Source organism: Thunnus maccoyii, chromosome 8 (genome assembly GCF_910596095.1).
Source record: "Thunnus maccoyii chromosome 8, fThuMac1.1, whole genome shotgun sequence".
Taxonomy (NCBI): Eukaryota; Metazoa; Chordata; class Actinopteri; order Scombriformes; family Scombridae; genus Thunnus; species Thunnus maccoyii.
Window position 1 is genome coordinate 28,255,143 of NC_056540.1, and position 21,818 is coordinate 28,276,960.

Genomic DNA, 21,818 nt, shown 5'->3' on the forward strand with positions numbered 1-21,818 from the left:
GAGAAAAAATCTTTAAGCACCTGTAGTAAAACACAATGCACAGTTCTGAAAACAGTAAAGGGAGGAATTTTTCTAAAATGGGCCAAGTCACGTCTTCAAGGCATCGGAGACAGAGAGATGAAAGCACCAGAGAGCAGAGGAAATGGGGGTTGAGTAGGCGTCACCTGGAGAACTGCCTGCTATTGACAGGATCCCAACCAGGCAAGACGCCTTAAAAACTGACTAAACATTGCACCTAGGTTTTAGAGAAAGCGGAGGGTTGCTGGGGGTGGCTGCAGTTGCAGACAGCTGTTTCGAACCAGATCAATCTACACTGAGCAACGATTTGGAGTCTTGAGCAGACAGATGCTGATGATATCCCAACAAAAGGTACACAGTGTCTACCTTGGGGTTTTCCTAATTCAGGTCTGTCAAAAGGGTTTGTGATAGGTTTGTCAGCAGTAGGCACGGCCAAGATTAACAAGAGGCCAACGTAACACACTCACAGTCTAATAAAAACCAGTGATTCCCTGTTGAAGAGAGGAGGTGGGGCACAGCAAGGCCCAGTTCCTGTGACGTCCATAATGTCGAGGGCTCATTTACAAGCAAGGAACCTGAATGATGTGTTTACTGTGCTTCTAGATAGGTCGTTTTTGTTATGACTTGGGTGATAAGCATTTTCATGATGGGTGGATGTAGTGATAACGAATGTTTACGGCTGTCTGGTGTCTAGTTGGCCATGATTCACCCAAACAACAATGGAAGCTAATTCTAAAAATGGTGTGGGAGCTAACATCCAAAACATGAAGGTATTTAAAACAAATAATACTGCTGTCAATCAGAATAATAGACAATGTGTATGTTTTGTTTACATTTGAGAAAAATTCCAGTTCAACCGAATAACACCCTTGAATAAAAAAAAAAATATAGATGTGATGATAGAGTCTGTCAGGCGACAAGTATTTAAGGAATTATTTGAGGGCGGATATTTCCAATCCTCATGTAGGTGTCAGCTGATTGACAGGAAGCAGAGCGTAACGTAATGCAGCACTGATAGCTATGAAAACACTCCACACAGGAAATAATGACAAAACAGACAACAAACTTCAACCAAACTAAATGACTGTGCCAAAACATCTCACTATTACGAAACTTGTTTTTTATACTGTGGAAAGAAAAGCCTTCTTAAGGTAGAAAAGCTCAGCTCTAGATCGCCTGAGTTCAGTGCTGAGCTTGTGCAAACTCTAGCAGGAAGGAAAGAAACATAAGAGACGACCTTCACGGCTGACATAAACTTAAAAGACACCAGTATTATCCTTTAATCTATTTTAGGTTTTCTGTTCCTGCTGTTAAACAAATCTTCCATTCAGGTGTTCCACTGAAATTACAAGGAAAAAACAAAAACAAAAAGAAGATTTAAAAACCCCTGACTGCTGCATTTCAAATATTCACTTGGCAGCTGCACAACTTATACTTTCTCTTGTAGCCTACTGTCATTCTAATTTGAGCTGGCATCACTTTTCAAACCTTTATTTATCCAGGGAGAGTTTTGCTGAGCATGCTTGTTGTTTTTTCTGTAACGCCCTGCTTCACATTCACACATGGGAGCTGCAGTCATCAGTTTTTATGGATAAAAAAGGTATTGCGTTGTCCTTCTGATACAATCCAGTGCTATCTTACCTTTGGGTGGTTTGAAACTTTAATGTGTAATCATAGCTCAATCCCAGGAGGCTAACTACCTTGCTAAAATCAAAAGTATTATTGCGTGGTTTTCATAATGGTGACAAACAACAAACAAACAGTGTGTGAAAGAATCCAATGAGACAAAGAGAGGTTTCTCTTTTCAAAAAGTCACAATATCATTTAATATAAAACACCCTTTAAATTGAACATAATGAGGAATCCATGATCAGGAGTTCCCACCAATTGACTACCACTTGAACACTGCGGTTGCTGAGGAGTTCCACCTTGACAGCAGCTGACTTCAATGGTACTTCCGAGTGCACACAGAAAAGAGTTGAAACATGCATTTACTACATTGTACAAAGTCAAAAGCGAAAAACAGGAGGCTTTTTTTTTTTTTGCCGTTAGTGGCAGAAAGTCTCTGCCGCCTTGTGAAGGTTCCAGAGGCAAAAAGAGGGAGGGGGGGCAGTCTTGATAGTTGGGCATGTACAGAGGTGTCCATTTGTTTCCTGGCACTTAGGGATAAAGTGCCCTCCTCTCTTTTAGACCGACAGCTGAAGGGAAAGCGGAAACTTGGTGTAAGGCAGGAAAATTATTCAACACACTTTAGATATTTAAGATAACAGTTGTAGACCTGCTTAATTTTGACAAACAGCAATCTGCAAGTGCGGCTCCTGTGCTGTGATGTCCGCAAACAGTGTTTTGTAGGTCTTGGCAGTAACAGATAGCTGTCTCTCTACACGTGCTCCCCCACCATGTTGCTGGTAATGATCAATGAGTGAGGAAGCACAATGTCCATACATTTTTTTTTTTTCCAAAGCAAGCATCATTCTCCCGTATCTATGATAATCCCATAATGGTGCTGAGTTTTTGAACGTCAGACACGTCAGAAATAGACTGAAGAGATTCCTCCCTTTTGTCCTTTCACACTGACGACACTTTGATAAACACATTTCATTCCCAGCTTCGTCCCTCCCCCCCTCCCTCTCTCTTCTACACACACTCATTCACACACACGTTCACACTACAGATGCCACGGAGGTGACGGAGGTCACCTTATTGTCTTCTGCCCAGGGCTGCAGGTTCTGCAAGGCGTAGAGGGAGGAGTTGTGCAGGCAGAGCGGGTCCGGCTGCAGAGGCTGGCTCAACGTCTTCTGGAAAGCTTCCTGCTGAAGCTGCAGCATCAGCCGGTTGGCCTGCTGCCTCTCGGCCTCTCTCTCCTCCGCAGTCTGTCTCCTGGGTGGATGGAGGAGACAAAGGGGAGCAGAGTAGGATTTAAGACTTGTTTCATGTTTATTTTCACAGAGAGTTAAATGACACATAGCACAGCGGTTACACCCAGAGCTAATTTGCAACACTTGTCCCTTGTTGTTATAAAGAAGCAATATGTGACTTTTCTTTAGACAATGTAGTTTACAGTACAGCAGTGAATCCCAACCTGGGGGTCAAGACTCAACAAAGGGTTGCAAGATAAATCTAAGGGGTCATTAGATAATTAACATTTTAGGAATGTGGACAAAAACAGATACAACACAAAAGTCTGTTTGATTTTTCAAACATTCTGCTAATCTTTGCTATTTTTATTGTAAATTACTGAATAATTATCTAAAACTATTCAAATAAAACAGAGGGTTGCAAGCAGACATTACTTAATTTTAAAAGGTCACAAGTTAAAAAGGTTAGGAACCACTGCATTAAAGGATATCAAACTGGTGTCTACTGTAGTTCCTCTTTAAAACGTTCCAAATAAATGATTAAAAAGCACAATAATCCCACTTTAATTAAAGTTAAAACATATAACTTATTTGAAATCACAAGAAATAAAACATACCAGCCTAAAACTGGATTTTTTCAGTATTGCTTGTGATACTTTAAGAGATTTTAATTTTCTGCAGTTAGCTGGTCGTGGCTGTTAATGGAAGCATATAGCAGGCAAAAAGCAGGGATGTGAGAGCGATGAAGAAATCAAGAAACGAACGCAAGAACAGGGGTGAAAAGCAAAGCAGTATAGTTATACGTGTTGCAGAAAAGAAAAAAAAGACCTGTTCATTTGTAAGTTGCTTGCATTTATGTTTATTCAACACCTGTGCCAGTTACTTCAGCTTCAGGCTAGATGACAGCTGATCACGATGAGTGACAGGTGTTGGTGAGGGAACGTGACTGACGGAGGAGGAGGAGGGGGAACAGTACATTTCCTGCCTCAAGGTGAAAAGTTACATCTGTTTGGTTTTTTCTTTTTTTTTTCCTTTTCAGCCCAGCATATGTTAACAGTAACATACATCCTGTATATTGTGTCAGTAGGTGTTTCTTGTGTTGAAAAGCAGCACAGATGTGTGTGTGTGTGTGTGTACAGATCTGCTTAAAACGATACGTCTTTATAATGGAAGAGTTGCAGTGTTTATGTTGGAAACTATCCAAAAAGAAACACTCACACCAGGTGATTTTTAGCGATCAGCAAACTTAATTATAAGTTTTTAAAATAAGAAGTAAGCGGTAATGTGAATCGAATCCTTAACAAACTCCAAATTGTGTTCCCATTTGATTCCAGATATAGATGACAGATGATTTTGTTTTTCCTCACCTGAGTCGTAGTTTCTTTAATATTCAAATCGACTCCCGTGACAGATGTTTAATCGGTAATTTGGACATTTTCTCAACTGTATGCTTGTTAACTTTAACCAAGAAATGTTCTGAGTAATCCTTATCAGCGATACAGTTATTAGTAACACAACCCATAATCAATGAATGAAAACAAACTAAAAACGGCAGGTAGGAATCACAGGCGGAAACACACCTCTAAAGCACTCTTTCATGCACACCAACCTCCACCCATTAGCCACACATTATTGTTAACAGCATTATCATAATCTGATTCGCTGCCTGTTGATTTGATCATCCTCTTGTTACTAGCGTAGTCGTCATGCAAAGACATCCCTCACGCTCATCCTATCAGGTGCACACAACAGGGAAATGGCATAAATCTCAGCAAAACTAGGAAATCAGAAAAACGAGTTAAACCAATTCCCTTGTTACTCGTGACATGCCGTTCAGTCTTGGATTCAGTTTGGTGGTTGGTGTTTATTTTAAGAAAGTTCATTTGTATTACAACTTGGTGTAGGTATGGGTTTTGTTTCACTGCTATAGTCAGAATAGCTGGATCTGATTGTTGGCTTATGAGTATTTTTACTTTTTGAAAGGGATCACCAAATTAAAATTTTATATGTTTGCCCACGACAAAAATGGCCAATAAACTGTTAACAAGCCTTAAAATGAAGTCATAAACTTTAAATTCTAAGAAGCTTAAGAATCATTTAAAGATTAAAACCCTAAAAGGTAATTTACTGTCTTTAATATGCTTTTGAAATATGAACCCTGTCCCTTTAACTAAGGGCAGGGCATCATGATTTGATTTCCTACTCATTTACTTCCAAATGGCTATAAACAACAGTTAAAATTAAGTGAAGGAGTGTGTGTTTTTCTGACTACGGACTTGGCAGTCAATTCCTCCTGTGAGTGTTTCAGTATTGCTTTGGACAGCAAGTTTCTAAAAGGCCTTTTAGGAGGCTCGAGTAATTGTGCTTGGTCAAGTGAACTGCCCTCGACTGGCAGCTAAGCTAAGCAAAATAGGTGTTGTGTTGTACGACGCCTCGAATAGTTCAGCTGTGGGCCATTTTATGTGTGTTTAAAGAGAAACATCAGTAAGCATTTTGGATCTAACAGCAAAACAGAGACACATTCAGCGCTGTCAATTTATGGCGCAAGAAAAATTGGAAGGAGTGGCTCTTCTGAGCGTGTATCCTGCCCTCATAGAGAAAAACCACCATGATCTCTTTGTTTTGCTTAAATAGATCATGTGGAAGAAAATATGGCATGTGGAAGTGAAAATGGTAAGAAGGAGGGGAAGTTTACCTTTACTATTCTCTACTTTTATGCCAGTAAATAATGCTGAACTTAAGAGAATCACACTCTAAGCATACACAAAATTTACTCTCTGCCAGGATCTTACCGCCATTTTGTCCGTCTGTTCTGAAACCAGGTCTTGACTTGTGCGTCCGTCATCTTTAGGGCCTTGGCCAAGGTGGCGCGCTCGGCTGACGCCAGGTACTTCTGCCGGTGAAATCGTTTTTCCAGCTCACAGATCTGCACCCGGCTGAAGGAGGTGCGAGGCTTTTTCCTCTTGGGCGGCGTCCGGTTCTGGTAAGGGTGGCCAATGCGACGGGTCACAGAGAAGGGCGACAGGGCTGCTGAAATGGGAAGGAAAAGGAGCAAAAGAAAGATTTATATGACTTTGTTTAATGATTTTGTAAACAATGTATATTTGAGCTTTGAAAAGTCCATGTTAGCGTTAGCAATAAGGTCGATGTAAATAATTGTGGCGTTTGGACTAGGTTTTAGAATAATGTCCGTTAGCGTAAGTAATTATTTCCATTTCAAACCTGGAATGATATATGCTTCTGAAGTATAAACTTATTTCCCTTGAGGTTTTGTTTGTATACGTGCAACACAATTTTGTTTTCCAGTCCTTAGTTAGATAAAATTATTGTCCATTTTGTCTTAACTCTGTGTGTTTATGGAGTCTAAGAGAGGGCCCAGAAGCCACCAATTGAAGAAGATAAATGTAATTACAACTACAATTCCCCTGCCAGATTTTGAAAACCAAACAGCACACTAGTTTGTACAGAAGCGAAGTCCAAGGAAAAGTCACAGAGGGACATTTTGAACGCTGGGATATGCAGCATCAGTTCCAAAAACAATTCAAAGTAAGTAATATTGCTTGCAACAGGCAATAATTTAGCAATAATGTGGACATTATCATTCCCATTTTCATAAATAAAGCCAAAAATTATTCAAAGTTTATGCCGCAATAATCAAGACCTCTGCCGACACAGATGGGTGAGATGGGGGAGGCGGTTGGATGGGGGGGAAAGGGGGTGACTCACCTGGGCAAGCCCCCTTTGGGAAAGGATAGTCTGCTAGAAGGCCATTGCCGTCTCGCAAGTGAGCGAGCTCGGGGTAATAGCATTTGGCTAATGTCTCCACAGTACTCCAGACAGGGACCCTGCCGATGTCTCCCTTGGGGAGCGGACAGAGGGACCCGGCGGCCCCCGGGCCCTCTGTGGCCTCTCCTACCCGGCTCTCCTCTGCCTGCTCCCCTAAAGGAAAGGGAGACACAGTAAGGTCCCACATCTGGAGCACAGCAACAGCAGCAGCAGCCGGGCGGGCACCGACCCATAGCAGCTAATCACATGAAGGAGGCCTGAATGATGAACAGAGTCTACTTTAATGGGATTTACCGCTATAGTCTCTTAAGTTAGCATTTGGAAAAGAATGAGATATCTGCTATTTAGAAAAATAAATGACAAGTAGCAGAGTTACAAAAATAAATCAAGCTGATCCTGGTCAGCCAGTCAGAATCAGGCAATAGGGGTCATTCACAGACAATGTGGAATATGAATTAAATAACCACTTTAACAACGTCAGCCCATTAAAAACCATGTCATCAGTCAATATGTGCAGTATCACATGATAAGTGCCTAACCAGACAAAAGTAAATTTTTGGAGCATAACATTTTGTATTTTTTTTTTCTTTTTTTTTTTTTCTGCCATCAGACCAATCAGATTCAAATATATTCAATCTTTACACAAAATATCTTCCGCACAAAACTTTTGGCATTTGTCATTAAAAACTCCCAACAATCATTTTACATTATTTCCAGTGTAAAATTGCACAAATTCTTACATATAGATCATACATCATTTTTGCAGAATAGTGTAGAACAGAATACTTTACAATATATTTTACAGATATTTGTGTTGAATTATAGGTAACAATGTATTATTTTAAGTAAACTACATATGGATGTACATTGTATACTGTACTATTTTGTGTCTTTTCAGTAATTTTGTTATTGAAGCATTTCAAAAATGTAAATTGCATTTGGTAATTTGTGTTTTTCCTCTAACTGTGTGTCACTGCCTTTTGGTTCACTTTCACATATCACTGAATCTGGATATTAATAACAACATATCTTCTGCATCATAAAATATCTATGAATCCTGTCTATTTTGTCAGCCATGGGTAAACAGAAGATCGATAAATGTAATGAGATCATTTCTGGCCATAGATCCACTCCCCAGCCACATTCTCATTTTGAAGCAGAATGGAAATCAACAGAAAAAAAAAAAATCTGTTTCTGTCTCTTTCTCTCTGTATCTTTATGTCATCCCTCCCTAGCAAGCTGTTTTGCCTGCTGTCTTACAGGGTGTTTATTTGTTTTTGTTTTGTCAGAAAAGCTCACCAGGAGCCAAAATGAATATGAAAACATCTGCATAGGTGTCTCCTGAGGGCCACGTGCTGCTGCCTCTGCTGCTGCCTCTGCTGCTGCCGCTGCTGCTACTGCTGCTGCTGCTGCTGCTGCTGCTGCTCTCAGAGTTTCAGTGACCTAAAAATTCATTTGCCACACAGAGGATGACAATTTGGATGGAAAATGGAACATGAAGCTATTATGCGCTCGGCAGTCATTTCCAGGGAACCGCTGACGTCCCTTGATGGTGCTGAACAGGAGTGGCAAATTGAGGCGTACACGGGCAAATGATTTGTAAAGTAAAGATGAATCACTGCAATGTGCTGTTACATGTGGGTCACATAAAGTTAAAATTACCGGAGTGTAAATTAGCAGAAGATTTAGTGTCTGAAATGAAAAGTCATCGTGATTTATTATATATTGTGTATTTATAGTGACCTTTATCTTCTTCTCATTATTATTTTCAATCTCCTATAGCTATAATAACACAGTTAACCGTTTTACAGTCTGTTGCTCTGATGCTCAATAAATGGTAATTGTATCCTTCTAATATTTCTTTAGGGATTTAGACAGGCATCTCTGGTATTTAATCATGAGTTTATAGTAACAATATTCCCGTGATGTTTCTATAATATTCCTATAGGTGTTCATGGTGTACTATATCACCTCTGTGGCCCTTAAAATTGAGTTTATGGTGACCTTATTCCACTGCATGCTTTGTTTTTAAATCTCCTGTGCTTCCCAATTCAATTCATATTGTGACTTTTCTATGAAATTTCTATAATATAGACATTAAACGCACGTAACTGGGTTACAGTGGTTCTTTTTGGTTGGCGTCTCATTGCCAAAAACTATGTGCAGCCTTATGGGGTCACATGCTGAGAGCAAGCAGGCCTGTTGTTGCTCCCAGCGGCAGGTCTGGCTAAATAATACTGCATTAGACGGCTATTTCAGGCCATCTGTGGGCTAACTAATGGACCAGGCACATACAAGCACGTTCGGAGGCAACCCAAGTGGAACACAACATGCAGCAGGACCCTTTGTACCAGCCAACTGCAAAAAGGCTTCACCTTACAGTGTGCAAAATACTGATAAATATATGATACAGAGATGTCACGGATACTGCATCAGTCATGTTTAATGTTTTGATTGAAGGTGTAAGACTAAGACTGTTTAGGAATCAGATATGCCCTCAGATTTATCCATTGCTATTATTATTATTATTGGCACAGTAAGTAATATATAAGGCAGGAAATGCTGTAATGTTTTAGCCTGTGTGGTCCTGGAAACTTACAATCTGCTGGATTTAAAACCAACATCTGCAGTAAATTACAGTAAAATACTGTGAAAAATGAAAATTAATGAATGAAAAATAATTCTACAATAATAATTAAAGGCTAATATGTATATATTATTGTGTTTATAGCATTGAAATGTGTTCACTGTATAAGCCTGTTTTGCCTTAAATGTTCAGAGTGAATTGTCACTATATTGTCATAATTTACATAGGTTAGGTATAATAGTTAAGCTTTACCTAAAGGCGAGGATTGGGGCTTTATGAAACAAACAAAAAAACATAGCTTATGTCATAATTTTGAGGGGAAAAGTCAGTAGGATTTCTATCTTTTATTTATTTATTTATTTATTTATTTTTTATTATTCTGAGACTAATGTCAGAATCACACACACCTACAAAGTCTACATTTATTAAAGGTAGCTAATGGAGCACGCCTATCATTTCCTATGATATAATATTCAGGAATATTTTCTAAATCCAAATAGATAAAGTAGTAGCCTTTAAAATCAAAAGATATGGTGTTAATTATTTTTCCTTAATTGCTAACTGTTTTCCTGAACATCCTGGAAGACAGTTAGTGCAGCATCATCAGTGTACAGTCAGTGGAAAACCCAAGTCAGGTATGAAAGAGGTCATGTGCTTTACAACTGAATCACATCGGACCATTTATTGTATTTAAAAAAGAGAGAAAGAAAAAGGAAAAATAGAAACCTCCGTGAAATGAAAAAGAAAATGGACGAGAATACAAAATCTGCTGCCTTGGTAATACAATTTAGCATAAGCATATCACAGAATAAAATGCTACCGTGGAGAATATGTTTCCCATAATAAAACCACTTATACTTAATAACACTTCTCTGTGACAGCGCCTCCCTTCCCCACTGCGGATATTACCTTTGTAGCAATCTAATAAATATATCCGTGAAGGATTCTAAAGGGGATATTGAAATATAACATGAACATATATTGCTATTTATTACACTATACAGGACAAAAGACAAGGACACTGTCTTCTGTCACACCGAGAATCAGGGCAGCGGGGAAACACAAGGACAGGAGCGGGTTCAACACTCAAATAAAATCATGTTTTTTTCTGCTCTGCTGCCGTAAACACGCAGACAGAGATTTACTGGATAGAAACGACGCTTTAATTATGTTTTTTATCGGTGCTACGTGGCCTATAGAGCTACACATGTTGTATTATGGCTCTGTTTATTGTCAAGATGCCCAAACGATCCCTATTATCCTCTATTATCATTATTATAATTGTGTCATCATTTTTATTATTATTACCTCACTGCTAGGTTTCAGAAATAGTGCTTTTTCCCCACGTATTTTTAAATTGTTGGATAAGTGTTTGGATATTGTAGCTTCATTTATTTGCAAGAATTTAAACTTCATGATATTTTACATTTTTTGCACAGAAAAATACCTTTTTTATATCTTTTATAGCTAGTACATTTTGGGTGTGTTTATTGTATATTTTTGGATGTCATCCAAATCGTTGCAAGTCTTAAAAAATACAAACAAAGCTTTCATTTTTGAGTTTATAAAAAAATAGCTTGCAAGTAATTTTAGAGGGAAATAACATTACTGTTAATACGGTAATATTACTACTACTAACAATAATAATAATATAATAATAATACTAATAATAATTCATGGCTGGGCCGTTCCGTGCCAAATTAGTTTGAGGGGAAATTTGGCGGTGGGATGATATTAGAAAATATATATAAATATATATAAGTCTAATTCAACGAGTTTTTGCTCACAGAGTGAGATAAGCCTACAGAGAGCTACTGGTGGTGATCATGAACCCACCAGTATATAAACAAGTATTATTTATTCTTAGAGATGGATTAAATGATGCCCTTAACACCATCATTTCTTAATCCTTTGCGTCAGTCTGACGATATTACAGTGATTTACTGGCTCCATTTACTGTATAACATGAATTTATGCCGTGCGGACTCATGCCAGGGTGAAAAACGGGAGATTGTGCAATTCAAATGGTTTCGTTTACATGCCTGAAAAAAAATCACCCATGGCTGCCAGAGCTGGGGGCCTTTGGCAAAATGTTTAGCTGTTTAAAGCTGCCCGGGGCCGTTTTTTCTCCTCCGGTTTCAACTTGGAAAGCCAAGAGAAAAACAAGAAACAGAGAAGAAACATTTAAAATGGTTCTCTGCCCATCAGGATAGATGATAGTCCGTTTGATTTACGGCCTTTTATAGGAAACAGAGCAGAGCGGTGTGTGTGTGTGTGTGTGTGTGTGTGTGTGTGTGTGTGTGTGTGTGTGTGTGTGTGTGTGTGTGTGTGTGTGCTGTAGCTGCTGCTGATCTTTGGCTGATCAATACAGTGGAAAGATATAAGCTGCGAAATAATTACAGCGACACAAAGCTGAGAGAAATTAAACGAGAGGCCCTCTGTGACTATGAGTAAAATTGATAAGCCTATTTACACTGTATCTTTTTGCAGTTGACATATCGTCCCCCAGTATTTAATAATTAATCAAGTAGAAAGAACGGAATAGTGAATATTTAATGCAAAGGGGGTAAATGTGGGGGTGGGGCGGGCGCAAATCTATGATGTTCTTCATTTTCATCTTCATAACGATGAGGTCATGTGAAAAAGACCAGTGAACCCCCCCCTTCTCCCTCCCTCCTCCCAGAAAGAAAAATAATAAAAAGACAGAAAACACTATTTTATGCAACATATAAAGTCTGATTATCACAGCAGGTTTAATACTTAAGGGTTGAGTTTTATATTATTTCAAACCCAAGAACTCAAGAACTATTTTTCAATGAAAAACATTCAGCTACTGTTCCAGAAAGGAAAAAAAAAAATCAGTGAAGCACTAAACGCCTCATTGCGAAATAAAAAGAAAACGTGATGAGTGTTTTACAGCTACAGGAGCAAACTGGAGATAGTGCATGAATAATGGCTTACCTATAACAACTAAAACAGAATTACGTGATTCAGATTGCTGGAACTGTAAACACAGTAGAACAAAAATAAACAAAAAAATAAATGTAAAAGAATAAATTAGTTAATTGTAATTTTCTTATTTTCTAAAAAGAGCCAAAAAGAGCCTAAAGGCTACTGAGATAAAAAATAAACTCTACTCAGGTATATATATTAGACTCTACATAATATATTATTGTCTTATTATCTTATTATTGTTGCATCATTGACAACCATAGTTGATTTTTTGCAAATCCTCCAAATTAACGAGCTTACAGAGAGACAAACTGAGCCATTACAGAAATGTTAGACGTTAGTGAAGAATCTGGTTTGACCAAGTTTCCAGTCTGAGCTCCATGAGTCCAGTGGAAGTGAACTAATGGAGTATAAGGTCTTTAATAAGTGATTAAAGCTGAATCATGCAGATTAATTGTTTAAAGGGCTTTTTTGAGGAATTCCATTTAAAAATACAATGTTGGAATAAAATAAAATTGGAGTAAAAAAGTATTATTATGGGACGTAAACATAGTGAAAGCACAGTAATAATGATAACAACACGGCATTGTCTGCTGCAGATTTTAACCTGCCATATGTTATTACCATTATGACTCATCTTCCTGTTTTGTCAATTGGCTGGCAGAAGAAGCCAAAAAAAAAAAAAAAAAAAATCATTCATCCTCATGAAAAAAAACGGGCAACGTCGTTATCCGTCATCCGCTGTAAATGGAGAGTGATGGTCCAATACTGATTCATCAGCATGTCCATGCCAATTTCTCTACTCGTTTATCAGGCTGGCCCTCATAATAAAACTGACTCTGTGTGCATACGATTTGTTATAAATTACAACCTAAAGATGAAATCAGCCCTACTTTGTCGAGCTGTTAGGCCTAGTTTAGCCTGCACTGTCTTGTTTTAAACACAAATGTTAGATTATTCATAACTCACGCCTGCTTGGCGATGAGGGAGCATATACAATGTGCCTTCCTTGATGGGTGTAGGTTATATAATCATCTGGTCTTACATCTGTTTTAATGGCAAAAACACAAATCAGCCTACAGGTGTTGCAGGATCATGAGGAAAACTCTTGTTTACCTGTTAATCTGTCCTTGGCAAACCTCCTACTGCTCTCCATCCAGGGGAAGGTGAAGTTTGCCGCATTTCCCATTCCCATCCCAGGCACAGAGGGGATGCCGTGTCCGATGCCCGGCGGATGAGCCGAAGGGGGCGGGTGCGGCGCGGCGGCGGGCGGCGGAGGAGGCGGCATGGGTCTGTGCGCCGGCACCCGGATCACCCCACCGGCACCTCCCGAATTCACGTTAACGTTCATGTTCATGCTGACGTTCATGTTCATGTTGACGTTGTAGGAGCCGGCCAGACCCGCCGCCGCCGCCGTCATGGAGCAGGCCGGGTTGTAGACGCTGTTGTACCCGTTGCTGTAGACGTTAGAGGCCAGCGCGTAATCCGGGTCGCCGGTCCGGTTGGGGAGCATGCAACCGCTGGACTGGTCCGAGCTGTTTAGGATCTGGTCGATCCCGAAGCTGATGGGTTCATGCTGCTGCTGGTGCGTCTGGTTCACCTCCTCGATCCCGGTGTGCTCCATATTTATTATTGTTTTTTATCGGTGGTGTGTTTTGTCAGTATGTTTTATCAGTGCGCCGATGTATTTTTGTCATGTAGTAATTCACGCCTTGGGGAATGAAATGTTTGTATGCTGCAGTACTGGGCTGTTGTTGATGTTTTCAAGCATCGACACAGGCCTGTTCTACTCCAAAGAAACCAGTAACGTGTCCAGTGCCATCCAAAATCTTGCCATTATTTTTGGCCAACAGTGGGACCGGGTGTTCCCTAAATTAAATGCTTATCCGTCGGGCTAAGAAAAAGCGTATCCATCTTTAACAGCGTGTTCTTTCCCAGTGAACTAGACACAAAGCAGCCTAACATCAAGAAAAAACAACCGAAGATGCTAAATGGTTATCCTGAGTACTTACAGACAAAAATCCGTGATTTTTTTTGGGGGGAGGCAGTTCTCTGGAGAGGCTTGATGCGCTTTGTTCGCCTACTCTGGCGGAGACGATCCATGCGCAGAGGGCATGGTAGGGTACCCAAGCTCGTCGCATCAAAATAAAGCAGGAGGCAAAACAAAACAAACCCAAGGAGGCGAAAAAAGGAAGCGATGACCTCGCAGCCGTGGATATTAATTGGAGGTGAGAGCGAAAGATGGCTCTGTTGTGCTGAATGGTGAAGTGCGTTTCAGCAGGTGAGACAACCCTCTGCGTAAAAGCTGCCATTCGATCATCCAGCCAAACCTCCCTCCACTCCCCTCTTCGCTCTCTCCCTCCCCTCCCACCCCTCCCTCCTCCCCGGTAGGACAGTTGTTTTGCTCGCATCTCTTAAAGAAGCCGCAGCTTTCTTTATTTTTATGCTTCCTTTCTGGTGTATAGCAGGGGGTTTGTGCCTTTTAGTGGTGCTCGAGGTCCAGGTCAAGCAGTATTCAAATACTACTCGTCTACATGTTAAAGGATATTAAAAAAAAACCCTCCATCTTACCGGGATGGGTCTCCTGTTCCATTCATTCTTTTTTCAGCTTTACATTAAAAAATGTGAGGATTGTATTTGCTTTCAAAAGCACGAGCGTCCATTTATTTAAGGGTTGAGTTAATTAAATGCCCAGTTACTGTAATTTTGATATATTTTGTCCATCTTCTCTCCAGTTTTTCTGCATATTAATGGAGTGAAAAATATAAATGTGGAGTTATGGGTCAAAATCTTTATGTCAAGGCCATTGAAGAATCCTCTCTGATGCGATTTTGTTTTGGAACTGCTGGTGGGCATAAAGCTTAACAGGTGATAAAACGGAAGGTGGACACTTTGTTTTCAAGGCAGCGATGGGTGTCTTATGTGTGCTCACTGTATGTGCCGTTAAATCAACCACATGCTGTACTGTATATACCCATGGACGCATCACCACAAATGTTCGGATCAGTGGATGCAAATCATGTTGAATATTAGTCAGCCCCCTTGAAAAAAGAAAAGAAAAGAAAAGAACACACACACACAGAGTTTGCATCCCCGCACTGTCTTCTACAGGATACAACAAATACTGAACTAGATTTATGTGTATGTGTGGGCCGCTGACGCAATAATCTGTTGCACTGTTGTGCGCAATGAAGCCATAAATCCAGTGACATTGACGGGAAGTGTGCAGAACACAGGCCTGATTTATAGTAAAGGCATTGATAGGCCCATTCCAACGTGCATTATCACAAAGTAATGAAATGTAAACCCAACAGTAAGCGATATTTAGTGAAAAAACAATATACTCAGATATAAAATAAAGCATTTTTCATCTCCAAATGAAGAGAGAAAGATGTATAATGAAACCCCTATACATAGATAGATAGATAGATAGATAGATAGATAGATAGATAGATAGATAGATAGATAGATAGATAGATAGATAGATAATTAAACAAATAAATAGCAGCTGGAGTCAGATCATGAAGCCAAATGTGAAACGCCGGCGTTGCTGATTTGCACAAATTATTTAACCTTTCTTCGCCCGAAGCGACGACGCGGACCGCCAGGATCTCAATTCAATAAAAATGAAAAATGGCTCATAATAAAGCCGCGACACGGGGAAAAACGAATTTAATATATCACCGTTTTATTACGCACTTATTTCACTTTCCGTGCGAATAAAGATATCTCTCAACTGCACAAGGTGGCTAGAGGGAAGCATAAAAATCAATTGTGTGAATTCAAGGCCATATCAATAACGGTGCGGGGACGAGAGGAGTGTGAGTGTAGCTGCTATAAGCCTGTTTATATTTGCGCGTTACAATAAAATGAATAGGGGACGAGAGGATGCACTGAGCCTCAGATCAGTTTACAGACAAGGTAATTGGCCGTTTATGCAAAACCGGGAAGATCTACGGGCAGGAGGGTGGAAAATAATGTTTGAAAGCCTCTTTGGGGTAACACATCTCTCCTGGCTGTGCCGGTGATGTCAGCAGCACGGATGTGATGTCTGATTGCGCCGTCACCTTTAGTGCCAAATTGTTTGTTTACACCATCAGGTTCCCAAACTTGATCAAGTCAAGGATGACGCCGAATTTGCATGAAAGGTGTGGTTTTCTTTGTTGTTTTTTTAAATCCAAATCAGCAGCTTTAGGGTTCCAACCGTCATCTCAATGTCTCCCAGGTCTCAAACACTTTAAAAGTTTATTATGTGTTGTTTATAATGTTTGATGGAGAACTGGATACTCACGTGTCTCTAGTCATAGCAGCACACCTCTATTCTGTTAGTGTAATGTTGCATATTTGGATTTTCTCTTTATGGCTATTTAAAACTTCTTACAAGTCTTCCCATGTTTGACACTTTTCTCTGTAGGTTATAAGCTAAATGCATCAGAGTATTAATAGATGAACTGAATATCCTTGTATGTGCACATTTATAAATACATTTTCAAATGAATTTGAGCTGAGTACAACACCAGCATGCCCTCGTTATTATTTTAAGACAGTTAGGAGTTACTTCCCAAACATTTTCCATCTCAAGGACACACAACAGTTCACATGTAAGACCACACTGAGCATTTGATGACTTCACCTATAGTCTGAAGTTATGTTTCTCATCATTTTTTGGTTTAGGTTTGGAGTTGCACAGTTTTTCTCTGTTGTAAAGTGGAACATTCATAACTCTTCCCTAAAATTTGAATTGAAAACCAACAAAAAAAAATCCATAAAATGCCAAATATGAAGTGTTTCTCAAAGATTTATACTCAGAATGTGAAACTTTCATTGGAAGACACCTGAGTTTTCTTCAAAGGCCGATACCAATAAATGAAAAAAAATGGTTAAAAAATAAAAAAAATAATGAATAAATAGATAAATAAATAAAAATGGTCCTTGGCTCACATGCCATGAAGGAGGAAATTCTACTGAAATTTCAATCCTTTGTGAAACTTCTCATCATGTTGCCTTATATGCAGCAAGGCCCTGCATGTACAGGTAGCTGAGTGAAGTTCATTCAAGTCTTTGCCAACGTGTTTAAAAATCTAATTCAGAGAGAACACAGATAGTAAAAGTGTAAACCTCTAATCATCAGGAGCAACATGATCACCTCTCTATACTGAGTCTGACAACTCAGCAACACACAGAGTGCCTTGTTTCATTATTCTCAACAGTTCACCATGATTAGTTCCCATGAGCTTCTATTACAATAAGGGAATTACAATGATTTTTAAAAGTTATCAGATCTCTTATGTGGCAGTCTGGGACTCTTCAAACTGATCTGTCACATTTCTGTTCTTTAATTAAAACCACATATATGTAATTTATATACTTTTTTAAAGAAAAGCATTTTTTAAATGTTTAACTCTTTTCCATCTGTCCCTAAACCATCTTTCAGTGACAAACAGCCAAAATCTTATTCTGAAATCTTTTGCACCAAACCCTCCACATCTTCCTCCATCTCCTGCTGTGCTGCACGTGTACCTCTAACATGTTGTTCAGCAAAGGAAAACACTTTTTTCTGGACATAATGTGATTATATATGAAGTGATTATGCTGCAGGTTTTCCTGCTCTAAATGCTTGTTGAAGTATCTTCATTACCTTTGTGCTCTGAATACATCCCTCTGTCTGCTGCTGCAATGACCCAGTTTTCCTATGAGGATCATTAAACTTTTATCTAATAAGCTATAGTTGCAAAACATAATGGAATTTAAATTATTATTTCCTTTAAATAAAGATCCCTGACTAGTTATAAAATATGCCAATAGGAGGTCTACCTATAGGTTTTAAAGGCACAAGTATGATGCTGTGCAGGATTGTAATAAGCAATTTTACTAATGCAATAAAAACCCATTGCCAATTAAGGCATACACCCCTTTCTCTCTCTCTCTCTCTCCCGCACACACACACACACATACTCACACGCACACACACACACCTCTCTCTCTCTCTCTCAATATGAGAGCCCCTCGCTGATTTTGCCCAAAGGCGTTGTCTATGGTTGCCGGCTGTGCGTGATGAATCGTTATCTCCAGGCCATGCTGCTCGTCTGGGTAATAAAGTACCAGCAAAGCGGAGACAAAAGGAATTTGTCACAGTTGCCTCCCCGATATATTAGTGACCGACCGGTCGGTTTCATTTGGGGGCCGGGGGCCACGCGCTGAATTAAAATGAATAAAAAATAAATAAGAGCAAGAAAAAGGGAAAGTTGGCCATGTAAAGTTAAGCTATGAACCACTAGAGGTTTGACTGAGGCTTGTAAGCGGCTATTTGTACTCAAAAACAAAAAAAAAGGACAACAGCTAGACTCCCCACTGGGCCCATAAATACTGCTATTATACTCCTGCTGCTACTACAAGTACTACTACTACTACTACTACTACTACTACTACTACTACTACTACTACTACCAGTATTACTGCTTCTTGGGAGGTGACTAAGACTATATTGTAACTTGAGGCTATATTTTGTGGTTAACGGAAGCATAATTATGATCTGAATCAGGTTTCACTCAGACTTGCAGATTCATGCATTGACGGTAGACTGCAAGCAATCAGACACTCAAACAGTTAGATGCTGCTGAGATGTTGTCACATGGTTGTTTTGTGGAATCTTGTCCAGATTTTGTGTGGAAAAAAAAAATGGGAAAAGGCCCGTCCGATAATGGATGTCCAGCAGCTAATTTGTCCGATAAAGGACGCATTTAAATTGATGGCTGAAACTATTCCGGGTGATGATGATGCTGATGCTGATGCTGATTTTTACTATTATTATTATCATTATTATATTTATTTATTTATTTTTATCATTATGGAGGTGATTAAGCCTGTTATTGTAGTTGCTGACGTTGTTCATACTGTTAAACGTTGTTTTGTGCCATTAGTTTGTTTTAGGGCTGTTGGTTTTTGGTCACTGGGGTTTTTTTTTTCCCACTGCTTCTCATGGAAAGTGTTTTACTGGAATTGATGTTTCACCAGTTGTTTCCATAAACAGAAATGATGAGGGGAAAATAAACTTTGTGTTATTCAGACATTCAGTCACAACGGTTTTAGCTACTGGTCTATTTCTTATTTACAATATGTATCTATGTGAACATTGATGTGACAGTTTTCCATTAGATTTAATGCAGTTTATTATTTTGGATTTTTTTTTACTTCCAGTTCAAGAATTATTTGTTGTCAACAGACTACCAGTTGTCCACTAATAGCCCTCAAAACTGCAGCATCTGAATTGACATTTAACCCTTAAAATAATAATATGTGTATAAAAAAAAAATGGCCATGCACGGCTTACGTGCTTAACATGCTGTCAGTTGGTTGTTTGTGGAGTCTTGTCCAAATTTTGCATTATAAAAACTGTGAAAAGACACACCAGACAGTAGGCGCGTCCGATAATGGATGTCTAGCCGCTAAGTTGTCCGATAACGGACGCATTTAAATTGACAGCTGAAATGATCCCAGACCTGGGCAGGAGGTAAAAAATGCCTCTGCAATCAAGGATGTCGGATATTAGTGTGACGAAGCCTGTCATCCTCCTCCCTCCCCGGCCCTGTTTGGCTCTCTGCTGCTATTAGGTTGAATTTCAGAGCAGATACACCCAGAAAAAACAGGGTTCATTGGTTGCAGAAGGGGGGCCTTCATACTCCAAGAGCCCTCTTTGTGACCAAAACAAATACAAATACAAATAAAAGCTACTTAATGATGAAGAAAGTGTAGCTGTGAAACACTTCCTTTCACACTTCATGCATACTTTATTTATCTATTTATTCATGAGAAGATTTTTACAGCACCAAAAGGTTGCAGAAGACACACAAAAAAAGCATTTTTACAAATTTAATTTGTCATATTTTATATATAACTGACTGTAAATGTCAAAATAATGGTTCACTTATGTCCTCTTTAAGTTTTACAACAACAAGCATGAAGGTCTATGTGTCAAACCCTGATTCCAGTGTGGAAATAAAATTAAAAAATCAACTTTTTTGTCCTAAAAGTAGTCAACTGAGACTATAAATTGTGGAATCTGCCTTTAAAATATCCCCATGTATTATTTTTTTAAGTGTAGCCTAGAATGTTACTTCCCCCAGTTTGCTATAAAATACAGATTTCCAGTAAACAAACAGAGTCTAAGACCCACAGTGTTACTGTTATAACATCCAGAACCCATTTTCTATTCAATCAGTTACTGACCATAAACTACTTTTTGTACTGTCACCTGTAATATATCACAGGTACTAATAAATACAACGTTCTGCAGTACCAGGTTCAGCAGGTCAGTTTATTACCTTGCTTATGTTTAGAAATAACCCTTTAAAGTTGCTTTAGGTTTGAATGTTTTTAGAAGCATAATTGTTCTCCACAAACTGAACTTTCCAGTTAATACAGAAACACTCCTGCTCAGAGTGTTTAACAAGAGCTGCTCTGTACACAGAGTCGGTTACAGTACATTTAAGCTTGAAAAACATTTCTGATGAACACTGAGAGCTCTGCTAGTAGCAGTTTGATGAGTCACTTCATGAGAAGTGTTTTCACTGAGTGTAGGGTCACCAGGGTTCTTTGTTGTACCAAATCCTTCTCCATTGCTAACACTCTGCTGTGGTGCAAGAACCATTTTATGGTTCTGCAACCTTTTTTTTACAGAGGGTGCAAGCTCCGGGTTTCTCTAAAAAATCATCTTCTGACTCTGTAAACAGAAAAGTGTCAATCTGTTGTTGCACAACTATTTCCCCTTATGCCCATATGTTTATGTCCCAACATTTCCACCACCCTGATGAGGGTAAAGTAGCTGAAAACATTTGGGAAATAAACAGGAGAGAGGAGTTGCATGACCTGATTTTCTCTCATTTTAAAATGACTGTAGAGCTGTTTTAGCCTTCATAATCTATTAGAGCCATCTAGTGTTCCTGCAGCCTTAATAAAAGCATTTGATAACAGTAGAGGAATCTCATTTTGGTCGTTTGGAGTGGTTATTTGTATCTTGTACAAACATGGCTATAAAGAAGCCTACATGGACTCAGTCTGAGCTTTTTAAAGCCAAAACCTTAACACAACTTTAGCCAAATTAATTTAACATAATCTCACAAAGCTGAAATAAATCAAATATTGATGTTTTTTTAGATCCTCTCTGATTAGTCAAAAGCTCTTGCTGCTTGTTCTGCTGGACTCTGATGTCACCCCTAATTCTCAAAAATTAAGTGGTTGAAGACATTATTATACACTACAAACACATGCAATCATGGCCAAATTGTGGGAAAAAAATATTGAAGAAAATGTAATTTTCCTTTATGAACATATTATTTTGAATCAGTGTGCTTCTGCATGCTAGCCATCTACAAAGAACCATTATATGTGGTGCTGCCGCCTGTTGAATCTTTCATGTTGAGAGTGTACAATAATCAGGGAGAATAATCTGTCACAGCAAGAGCATCACCTCTCTGCAGCCTCTACTTGGTGTCGAGCCACCAGGGTTCTGCTAACCCAAGCAAAAAAACCATTTTACACCGCGGAACCCTTTTTCTTGAGAGTGTGGAATTACATTATTCTGCATTTGGAGGGTTCAGTCCTTGACTCTTCGCCGCCCT

General features: G+C 39.1%; 1 protein-coding gene across 1 annotated transcript; it reads right to left on the reverse strand.

The window, feature by feature from the left end:
• Positions 1–2,681: 2,681 nt before the first annotated feature.
• Positions 2,682–14,011, reverse strand: tlx2 (T cell leukemia homeobox 2). Its single transcript, XM_042419423.1, has 4 exons — positions 13,318–14,011; positions 6,603–6,815; positions 5,669–5,906; positions 2,682–2,898 (listed from the first exon to the last, which is right to left on the reverse strand). The coding sequence occupies exons 1-4, from the start codon at positions 13,823–13,825 to the stop codon at positions 2,682–2,684; spliced, it is 1,176 nt and encodes a 391-aa protein (XP_042275357.1). The 5' UTR covers positions 13,826–14,011.
• Between the last annotated feature and the right edge of the window lie 7,807 nt (positions 14,012–21,818).

Bases quoted from the DNA above. Each gene is read 5' to 3' on its own strand.
- tlx2 (XM_042419423.1), bottom strand. From the start codon at position 13,825: ATGGAGCACACCGGGATCGAGGAGGTGAACCAGACGCACCAGCAGCAG. The intron at 6,816-13,317 runs GTAAACAAGAGT...CCTTTCCTTTAG, and splicing joins TGCCAAGGACAGATTAACAG to GGGAGCAGGCAGAGGAGAGC. The intron at 5,907-6,602 runs GTGAGTCACCCC...TTCCCATTTCAG, and splicing joins CCCAAAGGGGGCTTGCCCAG to CAGCCCTGTCGCCCTTCTCT.